The sequence below is a fragment of the Hyla sarda genome, chromosome 12 (assembly GCF_029499605.1).
Source record: "Hyla sarda isolate aHylSar1 chromosome 12, aHylSar1.hap1, whole genome shotgun sequence".
In the NCBI taxonomy this organism is placed as follows: Eukaryota; Metazoa; Chordata; class Amphibia; order Anura; family Hylidae; genus Hyla; species Hyla sarda.
In genome coordinates, this window is record NC_079200.1 from 45,113,070 (window position 1) to 45,128,748 (window position 15,679).

General features: G+C 42.4%; 1 protein-coding gene across 1 annotated transcript in view; it reads right to left on the minus strand.

The window, feature by feature from the left end:
* The window catches only part of NSF (N-ethylmaleimide sensitive factor, vesicle fusing ATPase), an 87,580-nt gene extending 72,140 nt beyond the window's left edge, over positions 1-15,440 (minus strand). The window contains exon 1 of the mRNA XM_056547720.1: positions 15,291-15,440. Coding sequence (XP_056403695.1) covers positions 15,291-15,302 — 12 coding nt within the window. The 5' untranslated portion in view covers positions 15,303-15,440. The remainder of the gene's footprint in view (positions 1-15,290) is intronic.
* Between the last annotated feature and the right edge of the window lie 239 nt (positions 15,441-15,679).

Below are 15,679 nucleotides of genomic sequence, written 5' to 3' on the forward strand. Positions count from 1 at the left end.
TATAAATGGGTCTAATGGGTCTCAGGTTTTGGAGCTGAAAAACTATTGATCATGGGAGGAGGAGGCTTTCAAAGCAAACTTTCTACAGCAGGGCTTGACAAATCCCAGGCGCCAGGTTGCCATGGTCGACGGAAACTTTCATGATGGTGGCGCTGCTGCCGTCTAGGATTGTTTGCAGTCTCCAATAGGGGTTGTGAATCATAAAAAAAAAAAAAAAAAAAAAAAAACTTACTTACCTCGGTCTTTGTTCCCTTGCTGGTCCACCGCTCTGCTCTCCGGTGTTAAAGAGCAGCTGACATCAGTTGACCACTGCAGTGGAGGAGAGAAGCAGCGCCCATGGGTCATATGGTGATGGGGGGAGGGGGTAAATACAGTGGAACCGCCATAATTTACAAAAATACCATGACACACATTTTTGGTCATACCGCCCAGCTCTAGTTGGAGTCTCAGTGCTAAGACCCCCACCGATCATTAGAAAGAGCAATTATATGCTTCACTTTCTGTCCAGCTTTACTAAATGGCCCCACAGACTTATAATTGGGCCATGAAGAGAAGTTTGACAGTGATTGCTGTGAGCCGGGCAGTTAAGAGTACAGTTGTGCACTTCCCTCCACTTATTCTAATGACGGGTGGGGGTCTCAGCACTTATTAAAACTTTTGACATGTCAGACATTCTTTTAAATGCGGGTTACACCTTAACCCCCTCAGGACCAAGCGTTCTTGCACTTAAGTTTTTTCCTCCTTAAATTTAAAAAATCATAATTCTTTCAATTTTGCACCTAAATATCTATATGATGGCTTATTTTTTGTGCCACCAATTCTACTTTGTAATGACATCAGTCATTTTACCCAAAAATCTACGGCGAAACGGGAAAAAAACATAATTGTGCGACAAAATGTAAGAAAAAACACAATTTTGTAAATTTTGGGGGCTTCCGTTTCTACGCAGTACATTTTTCTGTAAAAATGACACCTTCTCTTTATTCTGTAGGTCTATACGATTAAAATGATACCCTACTTACATAGGATTGATTTTGTCGTACTTTTGGAAAAAATCATAACTACATGCACGAAAATGAATACATTTAAAATGGTCATCTTCTGACCCCTATAACTTTTTATTTTTCTGTGTACGGGGCAGTATGAGGGCTCATATTTTGCGCCGTGATCTGAAGTTTTAATCAGTACTATTTTTGTTTTGATCTGACCTTTTGATCGCTTTTTATTAATTTTTTATGGTATAAAAAGTGACCAAAAATACCCTATTTTGGACTTTGGAATTTTTTGGAGCGTACGCCATTGGCCGTGTGATTTGATTAACAATATATTTTTATAGTTTGGACATTTACGCACGCGGCAATACCACATATTTTTATTATGTTTTTATATGGAATTTGGAAAAGGGGGCGTTTTTTAAACTTTTAATAAGGAAGGGCTTAATGTGTTTTTTTTTACCTTTATAAAAAAAATTAAAATAAAATAAAAAAGGAGGAATCATTAGACTCCTCATACAGATCAATGTGGTTCCATAAAGCCACATTGATCTGTGTGATCTGCACTCGATTGATAAAGCCTGGTCCTACCAGGCTTTATCAATGCAAGAGCCGGGACCTGCACGGAAGGAGAGGTAAGCCCTCCACAGTGGATCGCCCCCCCCCCCCCACAGTCACACTGCGGGGGGGGGGGCGATCCACCCCACTGGACCACCAGGGAGCGTTTACAGGGTTCTTTAGACGCTGCTGTCAAAGCTGACAGCGGCGATCTAAAGGTTCAATAGCCGGCCATGGCGATCGCCGCATGTCGGCTATTAACGCCGGCCCTCAGCTACAAGAAACAGCCGAGGGCCGGCCGGTATGACGCGGGCTCGAGTCGTGAGCCCGCGTCATACCCGGTTAACGGCACATGGACGAGTATAGACGTCCTTGGTCGTTAACCAGTTAAAGCCAGTTTCACATGACTGTAATACAAATGCATTTTTGTGAAAACTGCCTTACAGACTAAGGCTGCATTCACACAGTCTAGACTCGTCCCGTTCTTATCCCGTCAAAAAAAAAAAAAAAACTGACAATAACGGATGTAATTTGTTTGTATCCATTATTGTTCAGTAAATAAACCAAAAAAAAAAATTTAAAAATTTTGTTCCGCGCATGCTCAGAAGTAAAAATGGATCAAAAAATTGATGCAAACGGATGACATTAAAGGCTCATCCGTTTTCCATAGACTTCAATGTGAATGTTTTTTCTGCCGTCAAAAAACGGAAATGAGTGCAGAAGGGTACAAACAGATGTAAACTGATTGTAAAAAAAAAAATCCCATTGACATAAATGGGATTTTTTAAAAACAGATTTTAATCTGTTTACAGCCTGCAAGAACGGAACCGAAATGGGGATAAAAAAGGGGACAGACAGTCGTGTGAACGCACACTAAGGTGAATGGATTAACCAGCAAGGACAACATATAAAAGTTGCATAATGCTTATGCAGAATTAAAAAACTACATCCCTTTCCCTTATCCCCTTACACCCTTCACTTCAATCCCCTGGTTGGACTTGATGGACGTATGTCTTTTTTCAACCATACTAACTATGTAACTATGTAAGTCTGGTTTTCCAGAAATAACATAGAAAAGTAAAGGCACATATTAAGGTTCACACCAATACCATCTCACTAATTCTTTTATTATATTACATAACATGTACCAAAAATAGACCGCAAAGTTAAAAACACTAAAAACAAGGGGGCCAGATGACTCACAGACTCCCTCAGCCACGGAGGGGAACCCCAGAATCCTGGTGGCTCCCCCTCAGGGACCCCCGCCTAATCCCAATGGCACAATAAACACAGTCCCTCTTGACCAATGAACCCCTATGCATAAGAACACATAATTAAACGCAATATTGCATAATGTATAGCAGCTGCATGAATATTCAATAGTTCAAATAAAGTGCATGGCCAGGAGAGATGATAAGCAATACATCACAGTGTAATAGATGGAGCGGGTGTCCCCCCAAAACAGGTTATCGTTTTGCGGCAATGCAACTGTTTACTGCATTTTTTATTTTATTTTTTTATCAGAAATTCAGCACAAAAGCAGTAAAGTGTGTACACGTCCCGAAACAAAAAAAGCAAAGCACTTACTATTACTTCATAATGCTAAAGAATGACATCTCAACCTCAGTAAAATTGGTCCCATCCACCTTCTAAGGCTGCTTTCACACTATAAAATTCATCCGTTTTAAAGATCCGTTTGATGTTCCGTTATGAAAACCCTGAATATCGGCCATTAAACGTCCGTTAGAAAATCCCATTATAGTCTATGGGATTTTTACATTATCCGTTTTAATCCCTTATAGTCCGTTATTAATAACGGACGTTATTTTGTGACGGAAGATAGTAATGGGAGAAATAATGTACTAATGTACTATTTCTTCCGTTCATTCTCCCGTCACAAAATAACGTCCGTTATTAATAACAGACTATAAGGGATTAAAACGCATAATGTAAAAATCCCATGGACTATAATCGGATTTTCTAACGGACGTTTAATGTCCGATTTTCAGGGTTTTCATAACAGAACATCAAACAGATCTTTAAAACGGATGAATTTTATAGTGTGAAAGCAGCCTAAAACCGCTCTCGGTGAGTTCTGCTTTTGATGTAAACACGTAATAGTGGGTAGGGACGTTTTTATGATCAAGAGGAACGCCTGACAAGCTGTGAGCAACAGAGTAGGTTACCTTCTTCTGTAGGCAAGCTAATGTTACGTCAGCTGTGATCACCAGAGTATGACAATCGCCCTGACCTCATCCTGCTTACACAGCTGATGGCTTTGTTACAATAATCGTGTAGGTCGGCAAAGTCAAATCCAGTCCCACCGTACTCCTGCAACGTGCCAGCCCGAGGCTCTCCAACTGTTGCAAAACTACAACTCTCAGCATCTGTCCCTGGTAGGAGATATCTGCACATTGTAATCTAAGGATATTCAGAACTCTGGTAGTGAATCGGGGACATTGATTTAAAGGGGTATTCTGGCTTTATACATCTTATCCCCTATCTAAAGGATAGGGGATAACATGTAAGATCGCATGGGTCCTGCCGATGGGGACCCTCGCGATCTCGGGGCAGCCCCCGGCATTCTGTGCCGGCCGCTATGACGGGGAATGACGTCATGGCCAGGGATAAGGGGTATAGAGCCAAAATACCCTTTTAAAACCTACAGCAGTGATCCCCAACCTGTGGCTCTCCTGCTGTCACAAAACTACAACTAGACTACTGGTGGACACAGCTTTTCAGCCATTGAATGTAACAAAGACTGTTTAATTTTTTCAACAGCAAACAATGATCTTGAAGATTGTTCTGATTTTTCCTTTTTCTGCTTCCCGTCGTTGCTTCCAGACTAGAGTACAATTCTGTGGCATGTCGCTATCTCTCCATTGGCTGAGGGGGCAATGTAGCGTGCCATCTAGCTCTGGGATGCCAGGGACCAGGCGCCGTGATACTGGAGGCTATGTGGTAGAGAGGGAGGCAAGTAGAGGCTTTTTTAGGTTCTCACACAGCCTGGGCACATTAAAAGGGGGATTCCAGGATTTTTTTTTATTTGACTGTACTACAGGGGCTGCAAAGTTAGTGTAGTTCATAATATAGTATCTGTACCTGTGTGTGACAGTTTTCTCACAATCCTTATGTGATTTCTGCCCCCAATATTTATTTTTAACAGCATAAAATGAGTGTTGTCTCAGGTTTTCCCAGTTCGTAGTGTGCCCCGAGACATTACATCACTAGTCAGGTGATGAAAGGGAGCCTGCTTTTGCTTCAACGGGCAGAGTGACGACTGGGTGGGAGATCATTCTGAAAGTAATTATATTTTTGCAACAGCTCGAGGCACCCTGGTTAGAAAACACTGGTCTACTGCATGGAAGGAAGCACAGGCATGTTTCATTGGGTGCGGTGGCTGATGTGTGGGAGGGAGATAAGTGACCTCACACAAGCAAGGAATCATGGGACCTGTAATTTGAGAGAGGGAACTCCAACAGGAAATAGCCAGTTCACAAAAAATAAATAAATAAATTGCCACAGCTATATGGTAATCTCACAACACAGCCATTTAGCATGTCCATTACTGTCAGGCAGGTACATACTAAAATCACCTTATGGTGGATAACCCCTTTAATGTAAAAACATTCCTGCTGGACAACCCCTTTAAAGGCCAGAATAGCACTGCCTGCTGTACTCATTCTGCCTGTCAGAACTGCCAATACAGCCTTCAACACAGTGTGAACACAGCCATCAATGACATCTACTTAACAGGGTTCTACGGTCTACGGCTGGTTTCACACATAGTATTTTGGTCAGTATTTGTAGCCAGAGCCAGGAGTGGTACCTGACAGACATGTGCCTTTTTTCAACCGTACTATGTAAGAGAAAAACTAGAATGGAAGCTTTTGCACCTTTTTGAGTCCACTGCTGTTTTTGTGTTACAAAAAATAACCAACATACTGAAAAAAATACTACATGAAAATGTGGCCGTGTGTGTCTTTTGTTTAAAGTGTATTTTGCCGTCCATACTATGGACATAAGTCCCGGCCAGACAAATGGGAGTTTCAATGTGTTTCCCACACTATACAATATAGTTAATGGCAGTGGGGTTTTGAGCAATGCTGTTTTAGAGGATTAAATCATCACAATTTCATTGCCCAAAACATCAAGGTTTTTTGCCTGTGTGAATGTTCCCTAAGCCTGTAATACAGATGCATTTTTGTGTCTGTACTACAGGTACAAGTTCTGCCTTCACAGCTGTCAGTTCGGGCTGGACTGAAACTTGCATCATTATTGCAATAGTGAAATTGGCCTTATTGTCATCGAATAGTGATAGTAAGGGTGCGTTCACACAGAGTAAATGAAGAGTAATTCAGGCTGAAAAATTTACGGGCTGAAATTTTTTTTTTTCGCGGAATTGCGCGCGGACATGGGGGAGAAAGAAGTGAAGGGTTTTTCAGCCATTTCCGCGCGAATTGCGGGCAAATTCCACGCAAATTGCGCGCGAAAACGATGTCGGGCGGAAATTTTTTTAACAATTGACTTCAATTGATTTCTGCTAGCGGATTCCGCTTGAAGTATGAACATGCTCTTTCTTCAAGCGGAACGGAATTCTGCATCGGAATTCTAGCAGAATGCTAGCAGAATTTCCGCAGTGTGAACAGGACAGCGGAAAAAACATTAAAGTCAATGGGCAGAGGAGATGTGAATTAATTTGGAGCGGAGAATTCAAGAGGAATTACTCAAGTAAATTCCTCTTGAATTACTCTGTGTGAACCACTATTTGTGACCGGCAGTCTGGGTGGAAGCAGGTTTCTGACAAAACACTTACTATATTTCACTTCATTTTAAAGATGTCCACTTGTAGTCCAGAAAAAAATAAAATAAAAAATGTTCCCTTTCCGCACCCAGGCTCTCTACATGAATGAAGGGTGTCGCTCACAACACAAAGTGGTGGTCAACACGCCATCCATGAGGCTTTAGTGGAGATCCAGAGATACACAGGCTCTCCCATAGAGATGCATGAAGTGGGGTGTCGGCCACAGCTTCGTACCCCAGTCAACACACATCATGTATACAGAGAGCAGGGGTGCCAGGCGGGAGATCACAGGGGTCCCAGCGGTCAGACCCCCAGCGATCCTGCAGATAGGGGATACTTTTTTATAATACTGGCTAACTCTTTTAGGGTACGTTCCCACACGCCGTATTTGCTGCTACACATTTTATTTTCCCTGTTGAAGTCAATGGGTAGGAAAATACGCAGCACCAAATATGCAGCAAAATACGCCATGTGGGAATGCACCCTTAGGGTGCGTTCCCACAGGGCGTATACGCAGCGTATTTGACGCTACGCAAAATTTATGGCAGCAGCAGGAAATACGCTGCGTATCCCTTGCTCACTATACACACAGGGCTTTCCGGCGGCAGCCCTATGTGTGCAGTGAGTTTTGGAGGCGGGGCCGCGCGTCACAGACACGCCGCCACCCGGCCCCGCCTCCAAAACTCGCTACACACATAGGGCTGCCGCCGGAAAGCCCTGTGTGTATAGTGAGCAAGGGATACACAGCGTATTTCCAGCTGCTGCCGTAAATTTTGCGCAGTGTCAAATACGCTACGTATACGCCCTGTGGGAACGCACCCTTAAAAGGTAAATACTATGGTTTGAGGGTAGGAAAACCATAGGAAAATACGGAGCAGCAAATACACAACAAAATACAGTACGTGTCGCCCTACTCTAAAGGAATCTCTGTAAAATCTTTTAAAAAGGTGCACTCATATCCCTTCAACCTCTCTGTGGTCTCTACAAAGCTTTAGCCATATCACAGGACGAGGGGGGCGTGGCTGCGACGTCACGATCACGGCCGTCCGCTCCAAGCATTCAGAACACTGGGGCACGGGCGTACCCCTTTAAGGCGAGATATGCTTAGCAACAGATGCAAAATCTGCAGGTGACATCACTGGGTCTCTATGCTATGTGTAGATTGCAGTGATGTCACTAGGTGGCACATACCGATAACTGTATGGGGGCATCATTATACACAGGACATGTAGTACCCTGTAATGTGCCTGACCAGCACCTGTGCACTATCACCTCCATAAACTTTGGCTCTTTAATAACCATTTACTAGAACATTGATAATAAATTCAGTACACGATCTACTGCTGTTGGTGCAGCCTCCGAATGGCAGCGAGAGGGCTACATCTGTATACAACGAAGACTGACCTTCAAGAGAAAATAATATTCATCTCTAAGGGGATAGATGATATACTGTAACAAATCCATCAGCACTGTAAGCAGGAGAAGGATTTCAGCCTCTGAATGTAAATAAAAATACTGATCCCAGAACTGACTGGGCGTTTCCCCCACTGGGACCCCTGCCCGCGAACTTCTGCACAGGACTCCAGCAGGAAATTGTGTCCGACACGCTCTCTCCATGTATCTCTATGGGATACATGGTGGCCGACACTCTCCCTCCGCTACATGCAGGGGTCGGCACGCCCCCTTCCTGGGACTGATGGGGTCCCGTGCCGGAGATTGTGCTGGGGGGGGGATCTTTTGGATAGAGGATACGTTTTATTTCACTGGGGTACTTCTTTAAAACCATGAAATTGACAGCAAATCCGCAGCACTGATCCGTGCTCCCTGAGCTAGGCCAAGAGTGGCTGTGGTGTCTACGAGTAAACTGCGCATGTGCAGGACTCACAGATCCCTGTGTGTCTGCTCGTAGCAGCGGATTGCTGCTACAAGCAGACAACGCAGGACACACGGAACAGCAAGAGGCACACTCTAGGGATGGTCATCAGTGCATCCGCAGCATCAAATACGCTGCAGATGTGCTACGTGTGACCCTACCCCTACAGCATTTTCCTTGAAAGTAAATGCAGCCATAAGCCAGGAGTTTCTGCATAAGTAGAGGTCATTGGGGGAGATTTATCAAAACCTGTGCAGAGGAAAATTCGCCCACTTGCACATAACAACCAATCAGATCGCTTCTTTCATTTTGCAGAGGTCTGGTTAAATATGAAAGAAGCGATCTGATTGGTTGCTATGGCCAACTGGGCCGCTTTTGATAACTCTCCCCCATCATGTTTACTATGCACAGCAAAGAATCTTTGAAGTAGCAGCACTGAGGGATGTAATGTGCCGCTATCTATGCAGCGCACATCAGTGGAGAGTTTCTATTGTAACATGAACTGATCAGCCACAACATTAAAACCCCCTGCCTAATATTGTGTGGCTCCACCTTGTGCCACCAGAACAGACCGGACACATTGTGGCCTGGACTCCAGAAGACCTGTAAAGGGGTCCTATAGTATCTGCACCAAGACGTCAGCAGCAGATCATACAAAAGTTGTAAGGGGTTTATCCCGCACGTCTTACAGACAACACCTTGATTTCTTTGTCATGTTCCTCATTCCTTAGGTTAGTGAAACACATGCACCCAGCCATGACCAGGCCACCTTCTTCCACTGCTCCATTACTTTTGAACACATGACCAATGCAGGCACTAGAGTTGAGCATACTTACAGTAAATTGGCTCGTAGCGAACCTCGCAGCTTGGCCGTTGATTACTTTTGCCTGCGTAAATTAGTTCAGCTTTCCAAGGGCTCTGGTTGCCTGGAAAAGTCCGGGATGACAGTCTTAGGTCTCCTAGGTCTGTATCCAGCTTTTTAGGCAACTGGAGCACATGGAAAGCTGAACTAATTTATGCAGACTAAAGTAATCAACAGCCGAGCTGTGAGGTTCGCTATGAGCCAATTTACTGTAAGTTCGCTCAACTCTAGTAGGCGCACTTTCAGGGTGTGTTCACATGCTCTTTGTTTTTGCGTGTTTGCATATTTGAAAGGGGCGGGCTCTTCTCGGCTGTCCATAGCAGATTGTCCACGGCAGAATTTACGCTGCGGAAAACCTGCCGCAGTCCCTAATGACTTCAATGGGGCTTTTTCAGTGGAAAATCTGCTGCGGATAGCCGAGAAGAGCCCGCCCCCTTTCAAATACGCAGCGGAAAACCCGCAAAAACAAAGAGCGTGTGAACGCACCCTCAGTAGTAGACAGGGGTCAGCATGGGTGCTAAGACCAGTCTGTAACTTCCCAGCCTCACAAACAGCAATGTATCTATAATTCTTCTATATTTCTCTATAATTATACAGAGTTATCAGTGCACACTGTACTGTTCAATATTGGCTCAGTTTTGAAGCGCCTAAATTTGTATAACTTGCAGCCATTTAAAAAAAAAAAAAAACTGATAAAAAAAAAGTCCTCCGCACTGCCTACGCATCCTATATGGGGGGGGGGGGGGGGGAACACATTCTACTGTAGGATATATATATAGGCCCTAATACAGTGGTCTCAAAGTGTGGCCCTCCAGCTGTTGAATGTCCGGGCATGCTAGGAGTTGAAGTTTGGCAACAGCTGGAGGGCCGCAGTTTGAGACCACTGCCCTAATAAGACATATAGAAAGGGGCTGAACTGATTTTTGGAAACCCCCTTTAGTGTGTCCTGTATCAGGCTGGGTTCACATCACATTTTTGCCATAGTGTTTTCAATCCGTTTTTTCTAAAGAAAACCGTATGGCAAAAAAAAAACGGATGGAACAGTATGGGAAAAAGTAAACCGTATGCGTTTTTAAACCGTATACTGTTTTTAAACGTAAATACAGTTCCGCCAGTTTTTATAAAAGAAAAAAAACAAACAAACAAAGTTTTTGATCGTTTTGTCCATTTTTAATGGGTGGGGACTTTAGGATGCAAATGCGCATGTGCAAAGTAAAAACCGCATATGGTTTCCCGTATGAAACCGTATACATGTGCGTTTTCCATTGACGTCCATGTTAAAAAAAAAGTATGCGGTTGCAGTACGGTTTTTAAACCGGAGACAAAACCGTGGTCAACGGGAGAAAACCGTATTGCAAGCAAACCGTACGCAACCAGATGCATCCGGGTGCATACGGTTTTCAATTATTTGTCTATGTATACGGTTTTCAATTATTCATCTATGTATACGGTTTTCAATTATTCATCTATGTATACAGTTTTCAATTATTCGTCTATGTATACGGTTTTCAATTATTCGTCTATGTTTACGGTTTTCAATTATTCGTCTATGTATACGGTTTTCAATTATTCGTCTATGTATACGGTTTTCAATTATTCGTCTATGTATACGGTTTTCAATTATTCGTCTATGTATACGGTTTTCAATTATTCGTCTATGTATACGGTTTTCAATTATTCGTCTATGTATACGGTTTTCAATTATTCGTCTATGTATACGGTTTTCAATTATTTGTCTATGTATACGGTTTTCAATACGGTTCCATACGTTTTCAATAATGAAAACGTATACGGGAAACGTACTTGAAAAGCGTGGTGTGAACCCGCCCTCAGAAAACAAAGACATTTCAAGCGCACCCAACCCCCATCGATGGCATCTATAGTGATATTGTCACGTGATCATAGGACACAGTGACACTGCCTCTATAAGGTTCATGGTCATGTGACCTCCTAACAAATAGCCTATCCCATATTCATTTCTAATAAATCACGGCGGTCATCAATCTTGCAGCCCACGTCTATTTAAATTTTTACTGTCGCTGATCCACTGTAGCAATAACCGTCTGCAATAAACAACAATTTAGCCTACGCAACCCCCAGCAGCGCCCGCCTATGGCCAGTGTTTCCGTCCTTCAGCCGAAGAGTTAAGGAAAAATACAGGATGTGATTGAGATCCCTACAGTTCCCAGAGGGAAACCAGTGACACAGCGACAAGTCATTGAATGATAATGGAATAGAAATGCTGCGCAGTGTGCGCCCTGACCAACTGCACGGCCGCCAACAGCAGAGCTGGACACTGGATGCGTCACTGTAAGTGCGGGCAGTGCCAGACAGAAAATACACTGAAAGCATCCCTGCAGGAGCTGGGCACTGCCAGAAACATGATACAATGAAGACAGATACGATATAGATCTATATAGATATACATAGCTGCTATCTATATACAGTGCTTCCCCCACCCCCCCTACACCCTAACACTGACAAATACAGTCAATTAAAGGAGCAGGAGGAAAATCTATACAAGACAATGATGTTAAATGTATTCTATATCTACATGCAGCACAGTCTATAGCAGTGTTTCCCAACCAGGGTGCCTCCAGCTGTTGCAAAACTACAACTCCCAGCATGTCCGGACAGCCGAAGGCTGTCCGGGCATGCTGGGAGTTGTAGTTTTGCAACAGCTGGAGGCACCCTGGTTGAGAAACACTGGTCTATAGTGAGCAATTTCCCCCCCCCCCCCCCCCCAATGTACTTACAAGACACGGGGAGCTTTTAAAACATCATACATTACATTTGAGTACAGTGGGGGTTATGTATGAATATACACCATGTATATGTGCCTATAGAATGTATCACGTATGCTTATAGAATGTTTGTTTTGTAAGATTCTGTGTAGAGATGAGCGAACTTACAGTCAATTCGATTCGTCACGAAGTTCTCGGCTCGGCAGTTGATGACTTTTCCTGCATAATTTAGTTCAGCTTTCCGGTGCTCCCGTGGGCTGGAAAAGGTGGATACAGTCCTAGGAGACTCTTTCCTAGGAATGTATCCACCTATTCCAGCCCACCGGAGCACCGGAAAGCTGAACTAATTTATGCAGGAAAAGTCAGCAACCGCCGAGCCGAGAAGTTTGTGACGAATCGAATTTACTGTAAGTTCGCTCATCTCTAATTCTGTGCATCTATAGCAAGCGGCTGTGAGGATGGATGCAATGGATGCAAAATTCTGCATGGACATTCCGCAGCAGCAGAGTCCCATTGATTTCAATGGGATTCTGCTGCACTGTTCACACGGCAGAGTTTCCCCGCCAGGCGTGGAAATTCAGATTCTGGTGTTCGCAGAAAGAATAGACTTGTCTACTCTTTCTTGGGAATCCACACGGAATGCATTGAGACGCCACATTTCCGAGCGGTCCTAGCGCCTGCGTCTTCTGCTGGCGCTAGGACCGCTCGGAATGTGCCGTCTCATAGGCGACAATGCATTACGTGCAGACTCCACAGAAAGAGTAGACAAGTCTATTCTTTCCCAGGACCCCCAGAAATTTGAACATAGCCTAAGGGTACGTTCACACGAGCGGATTTTTTAGCGGGTTTTCCGTTGCGTATTTGAAAGTGGGCGGGCTCTTCTCGGCTGTCCGCAGTCGGTTTTCCGCGGCGGAATGTACACTGCGGAAAATCCGCCGCAAGCCCCATTGAAGTCAGTCGGGACTGTGGCGGATTTTCCGCAGTGTAAATTCCGCCACGGAAAATCTGCTGCGGACAGCCGAGAAGAGCCCGCCCACTTTCTAATACGCAGCGGAAAACCCGCACGTGTGAACGTACCCTAAGGCTATAGGTAACCTTCAGGACTGCAGATGTTTTGGACTACATCTCCCATGATGCTCTTACAGCCAAAATGCTGCCAAAGCATCATGGGAGATGTAGTCCTAAACATCTGCAGTGGCGAAAATTGCCTGTGCCTGGCCTAAGGCTAGGTTCACATGTCGGAATTTCCGTACGGACATTCCGTAGCAGCAGAGTCCAATTAAATTCAACGGGATTCGGCTTCTCTGTGCACATGGCGGAATTTCCATGCCAGATGTTTCCAGCACGGAAATTCCATTTTTTCAGTATGCACAAAGAATGAACGTGTTTATTCTTTGCGCAGAGTCCACACGGAATGCTTAGCCGTCTATGAGACGGCGCATTCCTGTGTGGTCCTAGTGCCCGCAGATTATGACGGCGCCTGCACTCTCCGGGATTCTCAGTGCGGACATTCTGTCGTGTGAACATAGCCTTAGAGTATGATGTGAGTGGTAGTTTTGCAACAGCTGGCGAGTTAGTATGCAAGCGTGTGTCCTGTATACACTAAATATATTTTGCGATATTAAATATTTATTTGTTGTATATTATGTGTACTACTACATACCTATATACTGTGTATACTTTGCATGACTGAATAATATTTGTATTGTATATACTGTGTATTCTGTATACATAAATAATATGCTATATACTAAATTGTATGTATATATTATATAGTATGTAGGTGTATACCGTGTATTATGTATAAATATTTAATATACTATATACTAAATTGTATGTACCTGTATGTGTATATATTATAAAGTATATAAGGTCTACGGGGGAGATTTATCAAAACCTGTCCAGAGAAAAAGTTGCTGAGTTGCCCATAGCAACCAATCAGATCGCTACTTTCATTTTTTGGAGGCATTTAAAAAAAAAAAAAAAAAGCGATCTGATTGGTTGCTATGGGCAACTCAGCAACTTTTTCTCTGGACAGGTTTTGATAAATCTCCCCCTGTGTTTAAACTGTGAATGTGTGTATATTCTGTATGCACATATAATGCTGTATACTACTATATTGTATGTGTATACATGATGTAGCTGTATACAGTGAGTATACCTTGTATTATGTGTGTGTATTCTGTATACAAATAATATGCTATATTGTATGTATACAAATTATATAGTATGTAAGTATATACAGTGTATGTATTCCGTATACATTTATGCTATATACTATATTGTATGTATGTGTATACATATTATATAGGTACATTGTGTAATTTATGTAATATATATGTGCAACTGCATACTGTATGCATATATATTTATATACATTATATTGTATGTATGTGTATAAATAATATAGTTTGTAGTATATAGTGTATATATTATATATGGGTATATACTGTGTACTTGCATATTCTGTATACATATGTAATATGCTATATACTGCATTGTATGTATTATATAGTATAAGGTGTATTCTGTATAGGTATATAATATTCTATATACCGCATTGTATATATTATATAGTATAAGGGGTATTCTGTATAGGTATATAATATTCTATATACTGCATTGTATATATTATATAGTATGGAGGTGTATATTGTGTATTATATATGTGTATATTCTGTATAGGTATATAATATTCTATATACCGCATTGTATATATTATATAGTATGGAGGTGTATATTGTGTATTATATATGTGTGTATTCTGTATACATATATAATGCTGTATATACTGCATTGTATATATTATATAGTATGGAGGTGTATTCTGTATAGGTATATAATATTCTATATACTGTATTGTATGTATTATATAGAATGGAGGTGTATTCTGTATACATATATAATGCTATATATACTGCATTGTATATATTATATAGTATGGAGGTGTATTCTGTATACATATATAATGCTGTATATACCGCATTGTATATATTATATAGTATGGAGGTGTATTCTGTATAGGTATATAATATGCTATATACTGCATTGTATATATTATATAGTATGGAGGTGTATTCTGTATAGGTATATAATATTCTATATACTGTATTGTATGTATTATATAGAATGGAGGTGTATTCTGTATACATATATAATGCTGTATATACCGCATTGTATATATTATATAGTATGGAGGTGTATATTGTGTATTATATATGTGTGTATTCTGTATACATATATAATGCTGTATGTATGTGTATACCGTGTATCGTGTATATACTGTATACTATGTAAGTCTATATAGGATGTATATAAACCCTATAAGCTATGTAGATACGCAGGAGCTGGCAGACTCCATTCACTCAGGTACACGGACGTGTTAACCCCTCATGGCCCGAGGAGGAGGAGGAGCAGTATGGAGGATGTCACCAGGACGCCGGCTGCTGTCACTTACCCGGCCCGCCATTGCTGCTGCTCCTGCTGCTTCGCCCGTACACCGCAAGACACCGGCTGGAAACACAGCAGCTCCAGCTCAGCACAAGAACTCACAGATCCTTCAGAGGGTGGGGCCTACCGGGTCACATGACTGCTGTCTAGTGCGTAGGACGTAAGGGCGAAATCCCGGAAGCGTCTGTAGCGCACGATGGCGACATAAGAGCCGAGGTAGACATGTTTATGGTTATGTCGTTCAGTTCTCATTTTTATTACACAATTAGCAGCAGCATTCCTAGTATTGTAAGAAAAAAAATAATAACAACAAATGCCCTGTAGATATCGTCTGTGTACGTCACTCACTGCTTCTGTTGGTTTGTTTAGGATAAAAAGGTAAAATATTGGGGTTTT